The sequence below is a fragment of the Canis lupus genome, chromosome 13 (assembly GCF_048164855.1).
Source record: "Canis lupus baileyi chromosome 13, mCanLup2.hap1, whole genome shotgun sequence".
Taxonomy (NCBI): Eukaryota; Metazoa; Chordata; class Mammalia; order Carnivora; family Canidae; genus Canis; species Canis lupus.
The window spans coordinates 14,878,216-14,903,683 of NC_132850.1; the positions used below are offsets into that span (position 1 = coordinate 14,878,216).

A 25,468-nucleotide genomic window follows, 5' to 3' on the forward strand; every position below is an offset into this window, starting at 1 on the left:
AGAGAGGGTGGGAAAGTATCCACGGAACTCAGGAAAGTTGAGAGGCATGGGTAAAGTGGTTACGTGTCCTGGGGTTTGGAGAAGAGCCAAGGATTAAGGGGAAAAAAGGAAAGAAATCTGACCACACAGGTTGTGTAATGCATCTCCTGTTGCAAGGTCAGCCACAGGAGGAGGGCATAGGAATAATAAGGTAGATAGTGAGAAACAGAGCAGAAGAGGGAGGCCCCTCAAATGCTGCCTTCCAAAGAACTCCTCATGAAAACATCTTGGTCTCCATTTTGAATTATGAGCTTGGAGTGGGTTTGGAGGGAGAAAATCAGGAACAAAGTAAGGCTGAGAAATTAAATTGTTCTCCTCAAAAAAAAATTGTCCTCCTTAGATGCATATTCACATGATCTCCATGAGCTGTAGCCCCCACCCATCTCCCAAGCACTCTTCACCTGGTGAACTCCTACTCACCCTTCAGGGTCCTATTCTTGTTTGTAGTTTTCTCCTTCCCTGGATGGGCCCAGTCCACTATTCATGGTTTCAGAACATGCCTTACCAAGTTTTCCTGTACTGCCTTAGTTTTCTGCTTTACCTCCCAAGCTGTGAGCTCAGGAAACATTTGTTGAGTGCATCAGTGACTGACTGAATGAGCATTCCTGGGAGGAATTCCCAGGAATTCCTTGGCAAAAGACACTTTACCCTCCTTATAGAAGGAGAATCTGAGGCACAGAGAGTGTGATTGCCTGGCTTCATATGTCCTGAGCGAGCCCTGAGGCTGGGCCTCCTGAGTGTGAGGCCAGTGCTCTGCCTGCCGGCACAGTCAGCCCAGGACACAAGTGAATGGTGGACTGGGACAAGTGTGGGGAACAGTGCAGAGGAGGCTGGGGCAGACAGTATGGAGGCCCCCTGATTCTAATATCAGTTGGCCCTTCAAAGGCGATTTTCCTCTGGCCACATCACTTTAGCTCCCTGTTAGTGTTCTTTTCTCAGAAATGGGATAATCATTAACCCAAGCACACCCCCTGAACATTTGGTAAACTAGGCTGTACATTTTTTGCAGTCACGGTTCATGTCTGTTTTGCTGGCCACTGTGGTCAGGCACGTAGCTCACTGCCAGGCACAAAATAGGTGCCCCTGAAATATTGATGAATAACGAGGAGAAGGGCAAGTAGGAAAGTACCTGGGCATTATCACTGTCTGCTGAGAAAGCTTTCTTCTTAATGATTCCTAAGATGGATCCTAAGATGGACTCAATGAACTCTGGAATCCCAGTCTAAGCTCTGCCCTCACCCTTTGCTCCCCCTCCAGGTGGGCAGGGCCATCCTCCCCTCATGGACTAGGCCAGGTGCTCAGAGGATTTCAGCAACAGTCAGGGAGAGTCAGCAAACCACTGGCCCCTGAACCATGAGTGTCTCTCTACTGAGCCTCACCAGACCCCTGGACACTGTGTCTGGGTTCCTGCAAGTCGCCTCCCTGCTAGGCCTGGCTCTGTTGCTGCTCAAGGCAGCACAGTTCTACTGGCACAGGCAGTGGCTGCTCAAAGCTATTCAGCAGTTCCCGTCCCCTCCTTCCCACTGGTTCTTCGGGCACAGGCAAGAGGTAGGAAGGGGCTGGACTGGGAGAGGGAGGGCAGGGCGGGATGGGGCTTTTGGAGCTTCATCCCAGTCAGTAGATCCATCCCGCAGAGTCTTTGTGGGAGACCTGCACAGGGTTCAGGGAAACATCCAGCTTATCTGCCAGTTCTTGGCTCCTCACCCCAATTCCAGGAGCTCCTCAAATTTAAGGTAGCCTGTGCTGGTGCCATCAAGTCTGTCTGATCCTCCTTGTTTAGGGAGATGTGCAGGCTGTGGTGTAGCCCTGAGCCTTGAGAAGAGTAGTTGTTCCTTCCTGAGTCTTCCCCCTCCAGGCTGAGCAGCCCCAGCTCTTCTCCCAGACACACTTCCTGATGCTTCCCTGCCCCAGCCATTAAACCCCATCCTCTCGTCCTGGTCCTGGCTGGCCTGGGAATATACAGCACTGCGGTCATGGCCAAGGGAGAATATAGACAATAATCAGGTGTCAGGTCACAGGAAAATAGGCTCACCTACTGGATGGGGGGTGATGTCAGTCAGGTGCAGGGACCAACTGATTTGCTATGCCCGAGATTATGGGATGTTCCATACTAGTGACTTCAAGGCTAAAACCCCAACAAGTTGCTGGAACACATGAGAGGAAGTTTCCAGGTTGGGGCAGGGAAAGAGTACTGACAGTGAGTTGCACCAGTAACCGAAACGGTTTCCCTCCCAGTTCCTACCCCAAACCCTGGTACTGTGAACTCCTTGGGCTGCAGATGACACCCTCTTCCAGTACCACAGTGACAGCCACAGGGCTGATCCCTAAGAGATTCCTGAACAGGCTGTGCTGTGAAGAGGAATAAGCAGCTAGAGGCTGCATTGGAGACAGTGCCTACTCTCTACCTTTGTCAAAACCGGTCCCGCAGAGGGGGCACCAACAAGGGGGGAGAGCACGTGAGGAGGGAGGCTGTCTAGAGGTGTGTTGGAATGAAGTAGCCAGAGGTGTTGCAGAGGAGGAGGCCAAACAATTACAAAAAAAGTGAAGCCAAAGACAGAAACTTCATGTCAGCCACAGGGAGACAGCCAAAGGCCACTTTCTTCCCAAAAACTGTTGCTTGAATGATTTCCAGAGTCTTTGTCCATTTTGAGAAATTGTGACCTTTTGTCACAATTCTGAGCTAGGATTCAATTGAACAACCACTAAAATTTCCTCCACTGCTGTTCCCATTCAGTGGATGGTATGGAGAGTCAGTAAGCAGACAAGTTCATTTAGGTAACTCATGTTACTCCGCTTCGGCCAGCTGAACACAGAGTGCAGCCAAATTTTCTTGCTCTTGCAAATCTGAGACTTTCTTTACTCAGTACCTCTGTTATTGGCTAAGCCAGGAGTAGATTGCCACATGTAGTAGGTTAAAGCTAATCTTTCAGGCCAGGTGACAAGTGATAAGTGGGACAGGGAAGCATGTGGGCTCAGAGCCAAGGTACTTAGATTCTATCCCAGCTCTGCCACTTACTTCAAATGAACTTGCTCTGTGCCTCTGTTTCCTCATCTGCAAAATGGGGATCATGATGAGGAGTATAGCCTCATGGGAGATTTACTAATCTCTGAATGTTGCCTGGCACAGTTACACTCTAATTTATAAAACTTGAAGGTCATAGTAATGCTCATGAAGGACAAACATGTTCGTAGGTTAGCAAACTTGCTGCAGTAAATAGGGCTGAAATCGGTCAGAATTATGAAAGAGGAGCACTTCCTTCACAGTGTGCAAAATCCATGACCCAACAGTCCTTTCTGACCCCGGGTCATCCCTTCCGCCTCAGGCACAGCCTATAGCACAGCCTACAGCACAGCCTACAGCCCCTGACGATGGAGTGCCTGTGCCGCCCCTTTATTTCTGTCCACTGTTTCTCCTGGTTTCTCATGGGGACATTTTTAGGGTGGCAACACACCCAGAAGGATCCAGGTGAGAACAGTTATAATGGAGCATTGCCTGCATGAGTGGCCACAGCCTGAATAAAGTCCAGTGTACACGGAGTATTTGCCTACAGGGCTACCATGAGCACATTGTCTACCAGAGTCTCACCGGGCCCTGGCCAGCCCCGTTCAGGCAGAGATGGAAGTCCCAAGAGGTTTTCTTGAGGGCCGTCAGATCAGTGGGGGTCAGAATGACCCAGAAAGAGGAAGAGCCAAGCAGAGCACTGTTTAGCTCCATCGGGACCCCAGAGGAACTATTGACACTCCCCAGGAGCAGGAGTTTCTGGAAGCTTGAAGAGTAAGCAATCAGACAGAAGGCAGGCAACTCTGCTGAAACAGGATCCCCCGGAAGCCTCTGCTAAACAATGTTGAGGGGATCCTGGAGGATGAGGTAACATAACTTTGACATAAGAGGCTCCCACTAGGGGCACCTGCTTGGCTCAGTGGTTGAGAGTCTACCTTTGACTCAAGTCGTGATCCCCGGGTCCTGGGATTCAGGCCCGCATCAGGCTGCCTGTAGGGACTGTCTCTCTCTGCCTGTGTCTCTGCCTCTCTCTCTGTTTGCTCAGTAATAAATAAATAACTCTTTATATATAGGCTCCCACTAGGGAGTCCCTGCACTGCATCCAAGGAGAAGGGTGGTCCCAGTGATGGAAATGACCTGAGAGCTCAGAGTAGCCTCCTCAAGTAACTGGAGGACACTACTCAGTGTATGGACCAAGGATGTCCCCCACCTCCACTCCCACTAGAACATAAGTTCCATGAATCTGGATCCTGATCAGAGCTAGCTCATCAGACAGTTCCAAACTCCTAATCACTGCCAATATCCAGAACTATTTCCATAGGGCCATCCTGCCCTCTACCACCACTCCAAGCAGTGGACATAATGAGAAAGTAAGGTTTTGTTGATTTGTCTCTCCTTTGGTACAGTTCCAAAAGGGTCGGGAGCTGCAAGAGCTGAAGAAAAGGACAGAGAAATACCCTTGTGCCAGTCCTCGTTGGCTATGGGGAAGCAGAGTTAGCCTCGTAGTCTATGACCCAGACTACATGAGGATGATCCTGGGGCGATCAGGTGAGAGCTAAACTTCTCTTCAGTTGGAGTGGCCTTTCCCTCTTAGATGCATTCCTGGTGCACTGTGACAGTCCAGGAGGGACCGCTGCCTCAGTCCATCAATATTTGAACCTCTACCTGTGATCCTTCCAGCCTAAGAGCCAGCGGCGGGCCAAATAGTCAATTGGAATGCTCAAACATCTGTGAAAATTACACTTGACGGGATGAGCACTGGGTGTTATTCTGTATGTTGGTAAGTTGAACACCAATAAAAATTATTTTATTTATTTTTTTTAATTTATTTTTTATTGGTGTTCAATTTGCTAACATACAGAATAACCCCCAGTGCCCGTCACCCATTCACTCCCACCCCCCGCCCTCCTCCCCTTCTACCACCCCTAGTTCGTTTCCCAGAGTTAGCAGTCTTTACGTTCTGTCTCCCTTTCTGATATTTCCCACACATTTCTTCTCCCTTCCCTTATATTCCCTTTCACTATTATTTATATTCCCCAAATGAATGAGAACATATAATGTTTGTACTTCTCCGACTGACTTACTTCACTCAGCATAATACCCTCCAGTTCCATCCACGTCGAAGCAAATGGTGGGTATTTGTCATTTCTAATAGCTGAGTAATATTCCATTGTATACATAAACCACATCTTCTTTATCCATTCATCTTTCGTTGGACACCGAGGCTCCTTCCACAGTTTGGCTATCGTGGCCATTGCTGCTAGAAACATCGGGGTGCAGGTGTCCCGGCATTTCATTGCATTTGTATCTTTGGGGTAAATCCCCAACAGTGCAATTGCTGGGTCGTAGGGCAGGTCTATTTTTAACTGTTTGAGGAACCTCCACACAGTTTTCCAGAGTGGCTGTACCAGTTCACATTCCCACCAACAGTGTATGAGGGTTCCCTTTTCTCCACATCCTCTCCAACATTTGTGGTTTCCTGCCTTGTTAATTTTCCCCATTCTCACTGGTGTGAGGTGGGATCTCATTGTGGTTTTGATTTGTATTTACCTGATGGCAAGTGATGCAGAGCATTTTCTCATATGCATGTTGGCCATGTCTATGTCTTCCTCTGTGAGATTTCTGTTCATGTCTTTTGCCCATTTCATGATTGGATTGTTTGTTTCTTTGGTGTTGAGTTTAATAAGTTCTTTATAGATCTTGGAAACTAGCCCTTTATCTGATATGTCATTTGCAAATATCTTCTCCCATTCTGTAGGTTGTCTTTGAGTTTTGTTGACTGTATCCTTTGCTGTGCAAAAGCTTCTTATCTTGATGAAGTCCCAATAGTTCATTTTTGCTTTTGTTTCTTTTGCCTTCGTGGATGTATCTTTCAAGAAGTTACTATGGCCGAGATCAAAAAGGGTGTTGCCTGTGTTCTTCTCTAGGATTTTGATGGAATCTTGTCTCACATTTAGATCTTTCATCCATTTTGAGTTTATCTTTGTGTCTGGTGAAAGAGAGTGGTCTAGTTTCATTCTTCTGCATGTGGATGTCCAATTTTCCCAGCACCATTTATTGAAGAGACTGTCTTTCTTCCAATGGATAGTCTTTCCTCCTTTATCGAATATTAGTTGACCATAAAGTTCAGGGTCCACTTCTGGATTCTCTATTCTGTTCCACTGATCTATGTGTCTGTTTTTGTGCCAGTACCACACTGTCTTGATGACCACAGCTTTGTAGTACAACCTGAAATCTGGCATTGTGATGCCCCCAGATATGGTTTTCTTTTTTAAAATTCCCCTGGCTATTCGCAGTCTTTTCTGATTCCACACAAATCTTAAAATAATTTGTTCTAACTCTCTGAAGAAAGTCCATGGTATTTTGATAGGGATTGCATTAAACGTGTATATTGCCCTGGGTAACATTGACATTTTCACAATATTAATTCTGCCAATCCATGAGCATGGAATATTTTTCCATCTCTTTGTGTCTTCCTCAATTTCTTTCAGAAGTGTTCTATAGTTTTGAGGGTATAGATACTTTACATCTTTGGTTAGGTTTATTCCTAGGTATCTTATGCTTTTGGGTGCAATTGTAAATGGGATTGACTCCTTAATTTCCCTTTCTTCAGTCTCATTGTTAGTGTATAGAAATGCCACTGATTTCTGGGCATTGATTTTGTATCCTGCCACGCTACCGAATTGCTGTATGAGTTCTAACAATCTTGGGGTGGAGGCTTTTGGGTTTTCTATGTAGAGTATCATGTCATCGGCGAAGAGGGAGAGTTTGACTTCTTCTTTGCCAATTTGAATGCCTTTAATGTCTTTTTGTTGTCTGATTGCTGAGGCTAGGACTTCCAGTACTATGTTGAACAGCAGTGGTGAGAGTGGACATCCCTGTCTTGTTCCTGATCTTAGGGGAAAGGCTCCCAGTGCTTCCCCATTGAGAATGATATTTGCTGTGGGCTTTTCGTAGATGGCTTTTAAAATGTCGAGGAATGTTCCCTCTATCCCTACACTCTGAAGAGTTTTGATCAGGAATGGATGCTGTATTTTGTCAAATGCTTTCTCTGCATCCAATGATAGGATCATATGGTTCTTGGTTTTTCTCTTGTTGAATGATGAATCACATTGATTGTTTTACGGGTGTTGAACCAGCCTTGTGTCCCAGGGATAAATCCTACTTGGTCATGGTGAATAATTTTCTTAATGTACTGTTGGATCCTATTGGCCAGTATCTTGTTGAGAATTTTTGCATCCATGTTCATCAGGGATATTGGTCTGTAATTCTCCTTTTTGGTGGGGTCTTTGTCTGGTTTTGGAATTAAGGTGATGCTGGCCTCATAGAACGAATTTGGAAGTACTCCATCTCTTTCTATTTTCCAAACAGCTTTAGGAGAATAGGTATGGTTTCTTCTTTAAACGTTTGATAAAATTCCCCTGGGAAGCCATCTGGCCCTGGACTCTTGTGTCTTGGGAGGTTTTTGATGACTGCTTCAATTTTCTCCCTGGTTATTGGCCTGTTCAGGTTTTCTATTTCTTCCTGTTCCAGTTTTGGTAGTTTGTGGCTTTCCAGGAATGCGTCCATTTCTTCTAGATTGCCTAATTTATTGGCGTATAGCTGTTCATAATATGTTTTTAAAATCGTTTGTATTTCCTTGGTGTTGGTAGTGATCTCTCCTTTCTCATTCATGATTTTATTAATTTGAGTCTTCTCTCTCTTCTTTTTAATAAGGCTGGCTAATGGTTTATCTATCTTATTAATTCTTTCAAAGAACCAACTCCTGGTTCTGTTGATCTGTTCCACAGTTCTTCTGGTCTCGATTTCGTTGAGTTCTGCTCGAATCTTTATTAACTCCCTTCTTCTCCTGGGTGTAGGATCTATTTGCTGTTTTTTCTCTAGCTCCTTTATGTGTAAGGTTAGCTTTTGTATTTGAGTTCTTTCCAGTTTTTGAATGGATGCTTGTATTGCGATGTATTTCCCCCTTAGGACTGCTTTTGCTGCATCCCAAAGATTTTGAACGGTTGTATCTTCATTCTCATTAGTTTCCATGAATCTTTTTAATTCTTCCTTAATTTCCTGGTTGACCCTTTTATCTTTTAGCAGGATGGTCCTTAACCTCCACGTGTTTGAGGTCCTTCCAAACTTCTTGTTGTGATTTAGTTCTAATTTCAAGGCATTATGGTCTGAGAATATGCAGGGGACAATCCCAATCTTTTGGTATCGGTTCAGACCCGATTTGTGACCCAATATGTGGTCTATTCTGGAGAAAGTTCCATGTGCGCTTGAGAAGAATGTGTATTCAGTTGAGTTTGGATGTAAAGTTCTGTAGATATCTGTGAAATCCATCTGGTCCAGTGTATCATTTAAAGCTCTCGTTTCCGCCGGGACACCTGCACCCCGATGTTTATAGCAGCAATGGCCACGATAGCCAAACTGTGGAAGGAGCCTCGGTGTCCAACGAAAGATGAATGGATAAAGAAGATGTGGTTTATGTATACAATGGAATATTACTCAGCTATTAGAAATGACAAATACCCACCATTTGCTTCAACGTGGATGGAACTGGAGGGTATTATGCTGAGTGAAGTAAGTCAGTCGGAGAAGGACAAACATTATATGTTCTCATTCATTTGGGGAATATAAATAATAGTGAAAGGGAATATAAGGGAAGGGAGAAGAAATGTGTGGGAAATATCAGAAAGGGAGACAGAACGTAAAGACTGCTAACTCTGGGAAACGAACTAGGGGTGGTAGAAGGGGAGGAGGGCGGGGGGTGGGAGTGAATGGGTGACGGGCACTGGGTGTTATTCTGTATGTTAGTAAATTGAACACCAATAAAAAATAAATTAAAAAAAAAAAAAAAGCTCTCGTTTCTTTGGAGATGTTGTGCTTAGAAGACCTATCGTGTATAGAAAGAGCTAGATTGAAGTCACCAAGTATAAGTGTATTATTATCTAAGTATTTCTTCACTTTGGTTAATAATTGATTTATATATTTGGCAGCTCCCACATTCGGGGCATATATATTGAGGATTGTTAAGTCCTCTTGTTGAATAGATTCTTTAAGTATGATATAGTGTCCCTCTTCATCTCTCACTACAGTCTTTGGGGTAAATTTTAGTTTATCTGATATAAGGATGGCTACCTCTGCTTTCTTTTGAGGACCATTCGAATGGTAAATGGTTCTCCAACCTTTTATTTTCAGGCTGTAGGTGTCCTTCTGTCTAAAATGAGTCTCTTGTAGATAGCAAATAGATGGGTCCTGCTTTTTTATCCAGTCTGAAACCCTGCGCCTTTTGATGGGGTCATTAAGCCCGTTCACATTCAGAGTTACTATTGAGAGAGATGAGTTTAGTGTCATCATGATATCTATTCAGTCCTTGTTTTTGTGGACTGTTCCACTGAACTTCTTCTTAAAGGGGAATTTTAAGAGTCCCCCCTTAAAATTTCTTGCAGAGCTGGTTTGGAGGTCACATATTCTTTCAGTTCCTGCCTGTCTTGGAAGCTCTTTATCTCTCCTTCCATTTTGAATGAGAGCCTTGCTGGATAAAGTATTCTTGGTTGCATGTTCTTCTCATTTAGGACCCTGAATATATCCTGCCAGCCCTTTCTGGCCTGCCAGGTCTCTGTGGAGAGGTCTGCTGTTACCCTAATACTCCTCCCCATAAAAGTCAGGGATTTCTTGTCTCTTGCTGCTTTAAGGATCTTCTCTTTATCTTTGGAATTTGCAAGCTTCACTATTAAATGTCGAGGTGTTGAACGGGTTTTATTGATTTTAGGGGGGGATCTCTCTATTTCCTGGATCTGAATGCCTGTTTCCCTTCCCAGATTAGGAAAGTTTTCAGCTAGAATTTGTTCAAATACATATTCTGGCCCTCTGTCCCTTTCGGCGCCCTCGGGAACCCCAATTAAACGTAGGTTTTTCTTTCTCAGGCTGTCGTTTATTTCCCTTAATCTATCTTCATGGTCTTTTAATTGTTTGTCTCTTTTTTCCTCAGTTTCCCTCTTTGCTATCAACTTGTCTTCTATGTCACTCACTCGTTCTTCCACCTCGTTAACCCTCTTCGTTAGGACTTCTAGTTTGGATTGCATCTCATTCAATTGATTTTTAATTTCTGCCTGATTAGCTCTAAATTCTGGAGTCATGAAGTCTCTTGAGTCCTTTATACTTTTTTCTAGAGCCACCAGTAGCTGTATAATAGTGCTTCTGAATTGGCTTTCTGACATTGAATTGTAATCCAGATTTTGTAACTCTGTGGGAGAGAGGACTGTTTCTGATTCTTTCTTTTGAGGTGAGGTTTTCCTTCTAGTCATTTTGCTCAGTGCAGAGTGGCCAAAAGCAAGTTGTATTGGGAAAAAGAGAAAAAGAGAGGAGAGAAAGAAGGAAAGAAAAGAGAAAGAGATAAAAGGAAGAAAAAAAAAGAAGAAAAAGAGAAAGAAAAGAAAGGAGGAAAAAAAGGGGGTGGAAGAAGGAAACAAATCAAAAAGCAAAAAAAAAAAAAAAGAAGAACCACGGGGGAGTATCTTCTGATTCTGTGTACTTTAAGTCCCTTGGCTTCTCCTGGAAGTTGTCAGTCTAGCTGGTGTTCTGGGGGAGGGGCCTGTTGTGCTGATTTTCAGGTGTTAGCAGTTGGGGGAGCTGCTGTGCCCCTGCCTGGTGCAGGGCTCAGTGGGGGTTGTTTACCCCGTGAGGCCGCAGGAGGAACAGCCCCAGTGGCGGGGCCAGCTCTGGAAACCTGGATTCAGCCCCCGCAGGAACTCCGGAGCTCTCCGTCTGCAGGGCCTGGAGGCTCCGGGGCGGGGCCGCTGATCTGCTCAGCTGGGGCAGGAGCGTCCTTGCTGTCCTGGGCCCTCCCGGCCTCTGCCTGCCCGGGGGGAGGCCGGATCCTGGGCTGTGTCCCGGCGCCCTGTGCTCCGGAGCCTGCGCTGTTGGATTCGTGCTCCCGGGCCGCGCAGCCCCCTCCGCGGAGCCGCCCCCGAGCCCCCCGAGCTGCTCCTGGAACGGCGCAGCCCCCTCTGCACGGAGCCTCTTCCTCTGCCCGAGCCCCTCCGAGCTGCCCCCGGGTCCGCGCAGCCCCCTACGCGGAGCCGCCCCCGAGACCCCCGAGCTGTTCCGCCCCGCAGCCCCCTCCGTGGAGCCGCCCCCGAGCCCCCCCGAGCTGCTCCGGGTCCCGCCGTGCGCGCTGCAGCCCTTAGGGAGCTCGGCGCACTCTCCTGGCGCGCAGTTGCTCTGTTACTGTCTCAGGGAACCCGAGGGCATCCCCGCCCTTCTGGGTCCTGCTCCAACTCCCCGCGAGCCCCTTTCCGCCCGGGAAGGTCGGTGCAGCTCCTGCGTCTCCGGGACGGGGCTCTCCTGTCCTGGGGACACTCGCCCCGGCCTCAGCCCGGCTCCTCGCGGGGCCCCTCCCCCTTGGAGGCCTTTGTTTCTTTATTTCTTTTTCCCCGTCTTCCTACCTTGATAGATGCGCGAACTCTTCTCACTGTAGCATTCCAGCTGGTCTCTCTTTAAATCTCAGGCCGAATTGATAGATTTTCAGGATAATTTGAAGGTTTTCTAGGTAATTTGGTGGAGACAGGTGATTTGGAGACCCTACTCTTCCGCCATCTTGCTCCTCCCCCCAAAATTATTTTATTAGAAAAAAGAATTACCATATTCTTTCTCTCTCATTTCTTTCTGTCGTTCTTTCTTTTGCTTTTTCCCCTTATTCCTTCTTACCGTTTTCTCTCCTATGCCTCTATCTTTATTCACCACAGTGGTGTGATCCTAGACTGAAGGAAAATTCCTATCCATGATGCCTGGGGTGGACCCGCACACCCGAGCCATTGCCTCAGCTGGGATATAGGAACTGAACCATCATTTAAAAAAAATCACCATAATACTATCATTCTATTTGCACCGAGGACAGAAGATAACTTTCTCACAGATTCAAATTTCTGCTCCACGTGGCTTTGCTATGGGACACTTAGTCTTCCATCGTGTGCCCAAAATGACTATCAGGAGAGAAATAGAGTCCAGGTTGAGAGGCAAGAGGGAAGTGGCTTGACACAAGCTGCCAGCTGACAATCATCAACAAGGAATGGAGGCCAAAGATCTAGACCACAGCTGCCTTTGGGGCCAGCCTGAATTCCTTGGTCACCACCAGTTTGCTGTCATGTCCTTCTTAATTTTCAGACCCAAAATCTGATGGCTCCTACAGACTCATGGCTCCCTGGATAGGTAAGTGCGTTTAGCCAGGACAATGGTCCACCGTGTGCGTAGAATTGCCACCCACTATCCATTTGGCCCAGACTAACAAGAGGACACCAGCACCACAGTGACTCCACTCAACTCGGAATTGAGCCCCATTCTCTCCTTATAAAACCCTCACCCCCTCCAAATGGTGCTGGAGCCCTCTGTAGCTCAGCTTCTCCCAGGCTGAGAGAAAATCAGCCGGACTTCTGACTGAAGACCTTGTACGATCCATCTCCCTGCTCTGTTCAACCTCCATGTCACAGCTGTCATAACCACTTCCTGGCCTCAGGCTTTGGGAAGTCCCCTTCTTAACATGCACTGGCCCTTCCTGCTTTGCAAAAGATGCCCTTCTTCTGACACCCTGGGTTCCTCCCAAATTATCCCTGGATAACTCGGGCAAGGTCCCTTCCCACCCACCCCCAAACACACTGTGGTCCAGGGTATGGTTTGCTCCTGCTGAATGGAGAGATATGGTTCCAGCACCGGCGGATGCTGACCCCAGCCTTCCACTATGACATCCTGAAGCCCTACGTGAGACTCATGGCTGACTCTGTCCAAGTGATGCTGGTAAGTCAGTCGAACACTACCTCACCTGCACACTCACACCCACAGCACAGTTCACAAAGTCCATTCTCAGACAGCTGTATCCTTCATAAATGCATTAGCGTGGCCCCTGGAATCACTCATTACACCCTGCAATGAGACAGAGCCCCCGGAGGGCGGATGGGACAGGAAAGCACCCTGGCACCCACTTTCATCCACTCTTTGCTCCCTGCCCACAGGAGAGAGAAACACGGTGGAGGCAGGGTCCCTTCTCCTCCCACTTGCATGTCTTTGGCTTGGATAGGAAGAGTATTCAGTACCCCCAGAGAATAAGACAAGCCGCCCCTGGCTGGCCTGGGCAGTAGCAGCTTCAGTGGCAGCAGGGACATCCCAGGATGTCACTCAGGTGGTCTCCTGGGCGAGATTGAAGGCTTATTTTTTTAAGATTTATTTATTTATTCTTGAGACACACAGACTGAGAGAGAGAGGCCGAGGCATAGGCAGAGGGAGAAGTAGGCTCATGACAGGGAGCACGATGTGGGATTCGATCCTGGATCCCAGGATCACGACCTGAGCTGAAGGCAGTTGCTCAACCACTGAGCCGCCGAGGCGTACCCTGGACTGATGGATTCTACATGGATTTTAGCTACTCCCTGGAGGGAAATGCAGATCAGGTCTCAACCCCCAGGGCTGGGTCCTGCCAGAACATCACCTCTGAGCATGACCCTATTGCTCATTCACTGTACTCAGCTGACTTTTCCTGAACAAGAGGAATTGTCATCCTTGATACTCCTCTCTTAGGAACCCCTGTACTGGCCCCTTAACCTTTCTCTTGCCTCGACACTTGTTCCCTAAATTTGGACCTTATCCATTTTTCTGTGTAGGTCATTCCTAGGGCAGAAAAGATTCCCCCTTTATCTCCTGAGAGACAATGTCTACAGTCTGCTAAAAAGTGGTTATTGCCATAACTTATACTGAAGTCAGCCTCAAGAGATCATTCTTAATAAAATAACAACAGTTTCTGAGAAAATACTCGACATATCACAAATATTCGGCTCTATGGTTCGAAATCGATGAAACACAGCTGTTTTAGAAAGTGAGGACATGTCATCAGAATATGTGGAGCAGCAGAGAGAGAGCCTAGCCTCATCAGCATAGGCCTTCCAGAGGAGTAAAGAAGGATCAATGTGTCCCCTCTACACAGGACAAGTGGGAGGAACTCGTCACCCAGAACTCACATCTAGAGATCTTTGAACACGTCTCCTTGATGACCTTGGACACCATTATGAAGTGTGCCTTCAGCTACCAGGGCAACCACCAGGCAGACAGGTCAGTGAAATGCATAGCGGCAGGGTCCTATTTCCTACCAACTGGTGTGGACTCATCTGGAGGCGGTTCCAATAGTTGGGATGTTTACCAACCCAAAGAGCCACATTCTGCAGAGAGCCCCGGTCTGACACAGTCAAATTCAGCCCACGCCAAACCTGCATTAGGCACAGACCCTGACCCCTGCTTTAGGGAGAAGCCTGGCTGCCCAAGTCCCTCATAAATGGCTGAGGGTCTCTGGGGCATAAGACAGAAATATCAGATGCCTAGGATCACCTGCACCAATGACTGAGGAAACCTCCACCCACAGCCCCACTCCACTCCAGTTCAGATGCCTCCCTCCACCTCGACTCTTCTGCCTCATCTCCCTTCAGGAACTCCCAGGCCTACATTCAGGCCATTCGAGATCTGAACAACCTGGTGTTTGCCCGGGTGAGGAATGTTTTCTACCAGAAAGACATCTTCTACGGGCTGACCTCTGAAGGCCGCAGGAACCACAAGGCCTGCCAGCTTGCCCATGAACACACAGGTTGGACTCTGCCCTCTGGGCACCTCTCCTCCTTCATCAAGCAAAGGGATGGGCCCTGACGCCTCAGGCAGAGGCCTGCCCCTCACTGCCCCTCCAGAACCTGGGACAAACCCATTCTGGATTCCCACCTAGTGTACCTGTTAGGGTGCCAGATGCAATGCAGGAAGCAATTGCATCACAACATGGGTGAAGGTTGAACGAGCGCCCCTGCCAGCCACATTCAAGCAGAGCCTTCTTGGGCTGTGCTGCTGAGGGGAGGGCTTACATGCAAATACCTGGTGCTAGAGCTCTCACCCTGGCATGCACACCCATTGCCAAACTCCTCCTGACTCTGGTGACACTGTAACTGGGGCCCCAGGGGCAGGTGAGCTTTATGGCTGGCTATGTCTGGGCACCCAGAGCTCTCAACTCCACCTGGGAACACTGTTTGGGCAGACCGAGTGATCAAGCTGAGGAAGGCTCAGCTACAGGACGAGGGAGAGCTGGAGAAGATCAGGAACAAGAGGCACTTGGACTTCCTGGACATCCTCCTCTTTGCCAAAGTGAGTATGGCAGGGGAGGTCTGAGCATTTGCCCACAGGAGCAGAACAAGGGTGCCATCTCAAAGTCTGCCCTCTCTCTGGGTCTTCCCAGATGGAGAATGGGAGGGGCTTGTCTGACAAGGACCTGCGTGCAGAAGTGGACACATTCATGTTTGAGGGGCATGACACCACAGCGAGTGGCATCTCCTGGATCCTCTATGCTCTGGCCACACACCCCGAGCATCAGCAGAGGTGCCGGGAGGAGATCCAGAGCCTTCTGGGGGATGGTGCTTCCATCACATGGTGAGTGCTCATGAGATAAAGGGCCCTGCCCCCTCGACAAGGGAATACACTGGGTGCCAGGGCCTTACCTGCCCTTCAAGATAGCTTGGTTTAGGGAGCACCTGGACCAGATGCCCTACACCACCATGTGCATCAAGGAGGCACTGCGACTCTATCCACCAGTTCCAGGTGTTGGCAGAGAGCTCAGCAAGCCCATCACCTTCCCTGATGGACGCTCCTTGCCCAGAGGTATGGCCTCATAACTCTCACTCCATAAGCACTCCTGGGGGACTCATGGGATGTCTGAAATCCACATGTCCTGGGTCAGTTCTGAAGCTCTGTGGCCCCTTTATTTTCCGCAGTAAGTGGGGACAAGGTTATAGTTGGGATGAGGTTGTAGAATACTTGACACAGCGTTGGGCCACATTCAAAGTTATATATGAAATAGTGAAAGGGATTATAGAAGATGGAAGGAAAACAAGAGTGAAGAATTAGAGAGGGAGACAAAACATAAGAGATTCGTAACTCTGGGAACGAAACAAGGGGTAGAGGAAGGGGAGGTGGACAGGGGGATGGGGTGACTGGGTGAAGGGTACTGAAGAGGGCACTTGACAGGAGGAGCACTGGGTGTCATACTATATGTTGGCAAATCGAACTCCAATGAGAAAGAACTAAAAAAATAAAATAAGTGAAAGTTCCCCTTCATACCTAGAGAGAATATTCTCTATCTGTTCATTCTCGAAATAACATGAAAAATGTGTCTTGATTCTTAGATGTCGAAGGTTAAAATCCTAACTTTCTATCCTTCTTCACGACAAACATTCAAGCCCCGAGAGTTCCATCATTTTATGACACTATATTCCTCCCATTGATGGCACTGATATTTTGTGAGTTTAAGCTGTATATATCCTATTCCTGACTCCAGGAACACAACTCCTGAAGGATTTCTGTCTTCATTGATACCCCTTTTGGATATCATACAGATTTGATGTAGTAATAGGATAACTCCTTGATGACAACTGCAAAATCTATATACCTGGCAGTTAAAATAATGACTCAGGGGCCCTGAGTGGCTCAGATGTTGTGTGTATGTCTTGGCTTAGGTCATGATCCTGGGATCCTGGGATGGGACTCCCTGCTGAATGAGGAGTCAGCTTTTACTTCTGACATTCCCCTGGTCATGCTCTCTCTACTCTCTCATGTAAATACAGAAACATTTTGTATAAAAATAATGATGACTCAGTACATTGCACCTTCTCTACCAGGAGATGTTGGCTTCAGGAAGGGGCTTCAGAAATAGCATACAATTCTAATTCTCATGATTTGAGCGCCAGAGAGGGAAAGCACTGGGGCAAGGAGAGTTCTTCCTCCACTCTTACGGAGTTGAGTGCATTAAACATATCAGGAAATCCACTCTCATTCTTCAGATGGCCCATTCCCAGGGAGCCCTCAGGTTGATGGAGAGAGCAGCTGGTGACCACATCTGAAGTCCCTGCCATGGTCTAGTCTACCTTTTAGCTCACCTCTGCTCTGAATCCCAGCCCTGCCACATCCAAGCTGGGTGGTCATAGGCAAGTTGCTCAGCCTCTCTGAGGCTTAGGTGCTCATGTGAACAATGAGCATTGGGCCTTCCTTGGAGGGTTGTTGTGAGATGGATTAGTCAATGCATATTCCCCTAGAGCTCATGGACGGTACTTGGTAAATGTGAGTTGTCCCTTGAGCTGCTCTCTAACATAAGCCTCCAGTTCTTTCTGCTTCTCACCCTGGTCTGGATATCTACTAATCTGGGCACACGTGCTGTGCCATGTCTGCCCCACCTCTCCTGCTACACTATCATTCCCCTGAGAGTGATGAGAAGCAACTCTCATAGTAGCTGCCAAGCTGTGTGAGCAAGCACCTGGCCCCGCAGGCAGGTATAACCATTCTTCTCTCTTCTGCCCCACAGGATTCTTAGTCTTGCTCTCCTTTTATGCCCTTCACCACAACCCGAATGTGTGGCCAAACCCAGAGGTACAATGGCCTTGGGAGGATGGGATGGGGGAATCTCTGCACACCAATCCTTCCTCCTGTTCCATTTCTGGGTGTGTCCTGAGGTTGAGAGGAAGAAGGAGCTGGCCCCACGTATCCTGATACTGGGGTTGCTATACAGGTGTTTGACCCTTCCCGCTTTGCACCAGATGCCTCTCGACACAGCCATGCTTTCCTGCCCTTCTCAGGAGGATCAAGGTGAGGCACTTGTACTGGGATGGGAGGAGAGGGCTGTTTACTAGGAACATTCCTGTTGTTTGTCACTTCCTACATTTCCATGGGTGTTGCAGATATGCTCTGACATGTTGGTGTGCTGGCAAAGAGGTGTGTCTCTCTATGTATGAAAGAAAGTTGGTAATCACTGCATGCTATGGAAACTTTGACCCATTGCTCTCAGTCTCCAGCCACAATTCAGTCAGTGGCTATTCAATGGCTCGAGGCATTCTTGTGATTTCTTCACTTTATGAGGATGACTTTACTGAATTGGACATTCTCACATGCAGTTTTCAAGTGTTGTCAATGTCAAGTCAGGATGGAATCAAAGATTTCTTTTGCACACATTCTGAAACCAGACCTTCTCCCCACTCAACCCCTATACTGCACCATTGCCTAGGTGCGTGTGTTTCCATCCTCAGTTGCCTGCATGTCTGAAATATTTAAGCCTACAGAGGAAAATATCCTGCAATCTCTTAAGGGCCTCAGAAGTATTCAACTTGTGACTACAGTATTTTTGCATGTATTCAACAGAATTTTGGACTACATAGAAATGATAATGAACACTTGACAGTTTTCTCAGTCGTGAAATCATTGCATATGATCTGTGCTCTACATACCTGAATTTTACACTTTGAGTCCAAAAGATGGGTAGAGAGTCTCAGGAGAGGGGTAGACACCTCATATCCTAGCTTAGAACTAATGGAGATTTTGTTTATTCCTTTCTGCTTTCCTATTCAATTCAGTAAACATCATTCAATATCTAAGACTAATCATTAAGCCTGACTCTGTGCCAAGCCTATGCTATGAGATGTGATACTGCCCTTGCCTCAGGGAATGCTCAGTCAAAAAATGAATGACTCTACTCAAAAAAGTCATCATCTATTGATTCTTTCTTTCCCTCACTCATTTACTAATTGACCGCACAGTAGGAAGTTCCTCTTCTGGCACTCTCCTGGTCTGGATAATGACATGTCCTTGAGTAAAATACCGTGTGATTCAGGGTCCACGAGTGAAGAGGCATAGCACACAGGGGTGGATGTGTGTGTGGGGGGTGTTCATGAGGACATACTGGCCTTATCTTAGACTTGAGAATGCAGCAGACAGAAGTGGAGGGAGAGCATTCTCCTGGATCTCCTCAGCAGGAGCTGAGCTGGGAGACAGCTGGACAAGTGACAGGTGACTGTGTGAACAACCCTGAGAGGGCTTTGATGCCAGGCTGAACCTTGTGAACATGCCTACCTGTGATGGAAGACGTGGGAGGCTAAGAGCATGGGAGGGTGGGGCATCAGGAGAGGGATAAGAGGTGGAGACAGAAAAGTTCAGGTGAGGCGGTAGCTGAACGACTCACTTCTGGAGTAGAAGTGGTTGACTGAGGGGCCAATGGGAAGGTAAGAGTCTGGACCCAAACTGGAAGGCAAATGGCACAGCAGCTTGAGCATCCCTAAGGCTCTGCCCCTACAGGAAGCTTCCCTGTTGACTTCCTTACCCAACTCCATCCTGTCATTTCTATGAGGATCTGGATCCCTGTGTGCTCATGGGATATGGTTAGGACCTGAAGTGTGGCCCAGCCCACCTCCTCTGGTGTCTGGCCTGGCTCCACATTGTGAAACCAGATATGGCTGGTGCAGAGAGCAAAGAACCTAATGATTAACTGTTGTAGTGATCACTTGACTTGGCTCTGAGGCTCAAAGTGTTGACCCTCCTGTAACAGGGTTTCAGGCCTGCTGAGAGCAGAGGTAAGAGGAGGAGCTGATCCTGGAAGAGAGTAGGCTTTTGTCAGAGGTCAAAGGGAGAGTGTTAACAAAGCAAGGCTTGGGGTAGAGATGTGCATGTGTCCAGGGAAGGGGATCAGGGCTGGGCCCATGCAGGCTGGTCCTGAACAGACTGTTCCTGGCAGGGGCTTTGAGGCCACTCCTCACTTCCTTTTCCCTCCCTGACCCAGGAACTGCATTGGGCAGCACTTTGCCATGAACGAGTTGAAGGTGGCGGTGGCCCTGACCCTGCTCCGCTTTGAGCTGGCACCAGATCCCTTCAGGATCCCTGTTCCAACTCCAAGAATTGTGTTGATGTCCAAGAATGGGATCCACCTGCATCTCAGGAAGCTCCTCTAACCCTTGTGGGGACAAGGATGAGCCCTGAGGGCCTCCTGCCTGCCATTCTGTCTTCCTGTCAGTCTCTCCTGTCTGCTGGTTTCTGCTCACTTCCTGCTTCCCCTCTGCCCACCTGCCAGCCTTCCTGCTCTCCTGCTCTTGCACATGAGATTGTCTGCACTTCTCTATCTCACCCTTTTCCAAGATTCCTTCTGTTAGTCCGTTATCATACTCCGCCGAGCTGTCGCTCTGATTGTCCACGTAAATTGGCATTAGCTACCTGCCCCTCAGGCTGTGTGCCCTCTCCCTGTCATTGTTTCTTGTTGCCTGCTTGTCTGTCCCTATAATGTTTTCTCTTGCTGCTTTACCATATTACACAAACTTAGCTCCTTCAAAGAGCACAAATTGATAATCTTGTGTTTTAGGAGATCAGATATCTAAAATGAGTCTCACTGGGTCGCAACAAAGGCACGTAGATGCTCTAAGGCATAATCTCTTCTCTTGCATTTTCCATCTTCTCAGAATCTACTCTCAAGGCTATTCAATGAGGGGACTAAGCCTCCTCATTTATCATGGAAATACACTTTTCTTCAATTCAACTGAGTCAGATGTTAACGATACCTGTCAAATTTTTAGTGCAACAACTAGACTTTTGTTTAATTGAACAGAGGTATGCCAGCCAATCTAAGTGCACCCATAAAGCTAGACATGTCAGTCCACCTTTGGTCCACTTGGCATTCACACATTCCCTTACATCATACTTCGTCCCTAACTAAGTAAAATAAAGTCATGCTTCTACCAACTCAGCTGCCTATGATTGAAACTGTGTAGTCCCTTTTCCCCAACAACAAAGCCCAAGTTTTTGGAGAGTCTTCTCTCTTCTCCCCAAAAAGCTGTAACATAAATGCTATGATGCAAAGTTAACTGTTAGTATTTGTGTTACATTTGACATGCAGGTTATAAGACAAGGAAGGAAAAATCTGACCCACATACCTACACATGCATAATCATACTCGTAACAAATAAGGGGAAAATGCTAGAAACCACTACACTCCTTATTCTATAACCTGTGACATAGCCACCGTTAGCATTAAACACCCTTATTCCATTAACCATTTCAGAGTTTATTTGCCCTCTGAAAGCACCTCAGCCAGTTTTGATTTTGTTTTGTTTTTTGTTTTTGTTTTTATTTTTTTCCTTGTACAATGACCCAAACCTTCACTCTTGAAGGTTCTGGGTCATTCCCAATCTAACCTCAACTGCCCTGTGACATTTTCCCCTTTAATGACAGGACATGGTAGTTCTAAAAGATGCTCTATGTACTTCCTCCACTCCAAGTAACTCTTGTTTTTCTTGCCTTTGTTGCCTTTGTTGCCTTTGTTGAAATTGGAAACTGCCAATTTCCCCGTTGGTAATCAGGATCAGTCTAGCATAGTAACTCCTGAAATCAGACCCATGAGGAGCCCAATGTGGCCAGCAAGTGTATTCATGTAGTCATTCTTGTGTCTCCTGGTGGAAGCACTTCTGCCTTTGAAAGTAAGACCACTAGGGCCATGGAGCATATGGTTGGAGTGAAAATTCCCTCAAGTGTTGCTAATCCGATCGCTAGGCATAATCATGAGTGGTGCTGTTCCAATTTCCTTCCCTGAATCCTCGATGAGTGAAACCTGTCTATGGAAGAAACAGCACCATATATTGTACATTGATTTAAAGCATATACAGCATCCTGGAGAGCCTTCCTTCAACCCTTTAAGTTATTGCCACCTCGCTGCCGCTGTATACCCAAACCTACTCTGAGGTTATTTATCTGGTTCTGGAATGCAGAACTATAATGGATATACCATCCCCAACTGGCTAAAAAGACTCGGTAGCATAGAAGGTTTTGATGGCACCGGCTCCATGGGCATATTCCCATACGTCCCTATTCCAATGGTCAGTCTCCCATTTTTCAGTGTTCTCATTGTAAAGGATGACAGGCTGTAACTTATGGAATTCACTTTCCTTTTACTTCATACACACGCAGGCTGATCTCCGGGTTTTGTTTCATAAATCTGAGCCCTACCTAAAGCCTGTGGCTACATGTCAGGATGATCTTCAAGGCAGACATAGAAGCTTGGATCAGTTATCTTCTAATTCAGAGAATTGCTTTTTTTTTTAAAGATTTTATTTATTCATGAGCGACTCACAAAAAGACAGGCAGGGACATAGGCAGAGGGAGAACCAGGTTCTATGCAGGGAACCCAATGTGGGACAGGATCTTGGACTCTGGGATCATGCCCTGGGCCGAAGCCAGATGCTCGGGCACCAAGTGGCCCTCGGTCTGAGAATTTTAATCCTCCACATTACTCTTTCCTTTCCCCACTCTCTCCAGTACAACATGAATATCCAGTCACTCTTCTTATGCTCCTTAGTTTGACTAAAATGTTTCAAGCCATCAAATATATACTGACCAGAACCTTCCCTTTAACAAGTCTGTGATTAGCAGTATCACTGGTGATGTCCTGTGTATTGCAACATCACACTCTGAGCGACGAGTGTCCTCTTTACCTTTGGCAGTTGGAGTCATCAGTGTCTTTCCAACTAATCCTCTTGAAGCACCAATTCAAGAAATCCAGAGTCAATTCAGAGAAATCATTAGGATTCTGTTTCTCGTAGAACCATTCCTGGTACCAAAATTTACCTTAGTCAGAGTTCTACCAGAAAAAGAAAACCATTAGAAAAGAAGCTTCCCCAGGGACAGGAAAAAGAAAAAAAAAAGAAAGGAACAACCCGACAGACCCAGAAGTACAATGTATCTGAGCTCCAATTTCTGACCACCCAGTAGCTTTCTTATGTTCTCCCTGTGTTCTTACTGAGCAGCTTAAGTAAGAAAGGGGAGTAGGGGACGAGGCAGTGTTCATTCCAAGTTGATGGGATGCCTGACTGAGTGAGGACACAGCAGGAAAGAAAAGGGCAGGGAAGGGTCATGTTCAGGCAGCACCAATGGTCTGGGAAGTGTCGGGCAAGGAAGGTTGGTGCCCACTCTGCAATCCTCGGGAGGAAGAAATTAAACACACTTGGGGTCATGGGATTTGTAGAGGAAAGATGATCAGGTCATGCACAGCCTGGGAGGTTCCCAGAGGAGGCTGGCAGATAAAAGGAACATGCATGGACCTCAGCTCCCCAAGCTCGAGATGCAGGCCCCAGGACTCCTTCCCACATGGTGCCTGAGCTCTTTCTCTCAGGAAGCCCTACCCTCTCCTGGAATGCTGACACCCTCAGCTATACCAAAATTTAGAGAAGTCAGGCTCACAGATGTACAGGAAGCCGAGGAACAGTCCAAACCAGAGTGGGTGGCATAAGAGAACTGGCGGCCCAGGACACAACTTTGTCCAGGTTCCCTGTCTACTGCCTCAGAAATGTGAGAGAATGCCAGGCCCCTCCAGAGCCCACTGTACCAACCAGGCCCTAAGTCCCTGGTCCCGAGAGAGAAGGGGCTACCCAGGCAGATCCTTGGAAAGTCCTCCTGTCCTCTTCCAGCCCCCCTTAGACAGTCATGGTCTTAGTCCCCTCTCCAGTCCCAGAGCTACCACTCTAAGCCCAAGCCACCCTCTTCCTGCACCTACGTGAGCTCAATAACCTGCTTCTACAGGTTCCTGTCATCAACCCTCCATCTATCCTGCTCTCACAGATGTCTTTCTATGCTGTAAAGCTGTTGTCCTGAGACAGAGAGAGAGAGAGAGAGAGAGAGAGAGAAGCACCAGCTTGCCGTGCAATGTAGAAATCTGCTCAGTTGGGCCCCTGTTATGTCGTTGGACTCAGTTTTGAGGACCTACTATGAGGAGGACATGGTCCAGATGTCTCAGGGCATGAGACAGACCTGCTCCTACCCTTTATTCTATGGGGCAGACAGATGCAACTAAACAATGAAGGAACATGAACACACAGAGCAGGAAGTTCTAGGCAGGAAGCAAGCATGGCGTCAGGAGAGAGACTTCAGGGGAGGCTGATTAGAGAGGGAGATGGAGGATGCCTTCTGGTGGGAGAGGACATTTGAGGTGAAAGATGGAGGCTGACAAGGAGCTGGCAGTGCAAAGAGCAAGGGAGAGCCTTACGGGTAGAGCAAACAGCAAGTCAAATCCTGGGGCAGGACAAAGTGTGGAGCATCCAGGAGCTGCCACTTGGTGGGACGGTGGCCTGAGAAGATGCTGGAGAGGCAATCCAGAGGATGGTGTGTGCTCTAAGATAAGGCGCTTTAAAAATGTAGGTAGACAATATATGAAAGCATGGGCATCACCATGTCAACACAAGTAACCATTCTACACAATAAATGATAGTCAGGCATGAGGAAAACTGAAGTAGAAACTTGAGGTCCTGGTCCTACCTGTGGCATTTACATTCTTTGTGACCTTGGGAACTTCAGCTAACTCCCTGGGCCTTAGTTTTCTTGTCTAGCAATTAAGGTTAATAAATTGTACAGTAGATATGAGTGCTCCCTTGCAAATCTTGAGGAGACATTTTTGAGGCGATACCATGCAGGGTACTCGGTCAGGAACCTCACTTTCTCGGAATCACTTATATCTCATTCCAAGTAGAGAGTTGTGCTACACAATGTGTCCGTCCAAAACAAACAGGGTAGTTCTGTGCCTTCACTTGAATGGGAAAAGCAACCAAATATTTAAGAATCAGAAGCTGTTGCCTGGGATGTGCACTTCTTATAGAGGTGTAAAAGTCAACACGATGTGATGCATTGCATCAGCATCCAACGCAATGTTATCAGTCCCAGAAACAGGTATGCCTGGTGTTCTCTACCTGCAGGAGTCATCTCTTCAAGCTTCCACTTTCGGGACTGACCGTGCCCACTCCTCTGCCTTCTTGTGGCCTGTTAATGGAACCAAGAAGCATCCAGGAATAAAAATACTCTTTTCCCTTTAAAATGTGGCAACTCTATGAAGTCATCAAGCTAAAAGGATATACCAACTGGGGTATTGGATTAAGTGTGGCTGATCTCATTGAATCCATTTGAAAAATCTCTCCAGCATTCATCCAGTGTCAACAGTGGTGAAGGGCATTTATGGTATTGAGAACGACGTCTTCCTGAGTCTTCCGTGTATCCTGAACACTCGGGGCTTAACCAGTGTGATCAATCAGAAGCTGAAGGATGATGAGGTTGTCCAGCTCAAGAAAAGTGCAGATACCTTGTGGGACATCCAGAAAGACCTAAAAGATCTGTGAGCTTCTAGGCTGTAGAAATTTAAAACCATGATGTGATTAACTGTGAGCCTTTAGTTTTTCATCCATATACGTGGATCACGGTTTGCTTTTATCTTCCTAAATATGTGAATCTGCGCTCACAGAATCAAAGCCCATGCTTGGTTTAATGCTTGCAATATGAGCCTTGAACAAATAAAATTAACTATTGTAGTGTGAAAAAAATAAAATGTGGCAACTCAAACTGAATCTAGTCTCTTTGAGACTGTGACCAATGGGTCCAATGTGATCCTATTTTCCTCTGTTTATTCGTCAATCAGTAAGACTTCACTGGGCATCACCACCAGGCACAGCCCTGTGACCCATTCTTTAGAAGCATAAGGACACAGGTCGCTCTGTTACAACCTTCAAAGGCTCCTTGGTTGGTCTGTCTGTATACCAGATAAATGGGAAAGATATTGACTGGTGGATCAATGTTGACCATGCC

General features: G+C 47.1%; 1 protein-coding gene across 5 annotated transcripts; it reads left to right on the forward strand.

The window, feature by feature from the left end:
* The first annotated feature begins 1,313 nt into the window (after positions 1–1,313).
* LOC140602583 (cytochrome P450 4A11-like) lies at positions 1,314–25,230 on the forward strand. Of its 5 annotated transcripts, none has more exons than XM_072772257.1 (13): positions 1,314–1,587; positions 4,447–4,588; positions 12,197–12,241; positions 12,696–12,823; positions 14,004–14,128; positions 14,500–14,654; positions 15,090–15,196; positions 15,288–15,478; positions 15,573–15,706; positions 17,403–17,467; positions 17,607–17,683; positions 18,785–18,877; positions 19,644–19,950. In XM_072772257.1, exons 1-13 carry the CDS (start codon positions 1,393–1,395, stop codon positions 19,810–19,812), a joined length of 1,626 nt encoding a protein of 541 aa, XP_072628358.1. In that variant the 5' UTR covers positions 1,314–1,392; the 3' UTR covers positions 19,813–19,950. The 5 variants fall into 5 exon arrangements, with proteins under 5 accessions (XP_072628358.1, XP_072628360.1, XP_072628359.1 ...); XM_072772260.1 differs by lacking the exon at positions 1,314–1,587 and adding an exon at positions 3,711–3,907; XM_072772259.1 differs by lacking the exons at positions 18,785–18,877; positions 19,644–19,950 and adding an exon at positions 24,589–25,230 and having other exon boundaries at positions 1,315–1,587.
* Positions 25,231–25,468: the final 238 nt, after the last annotated feature.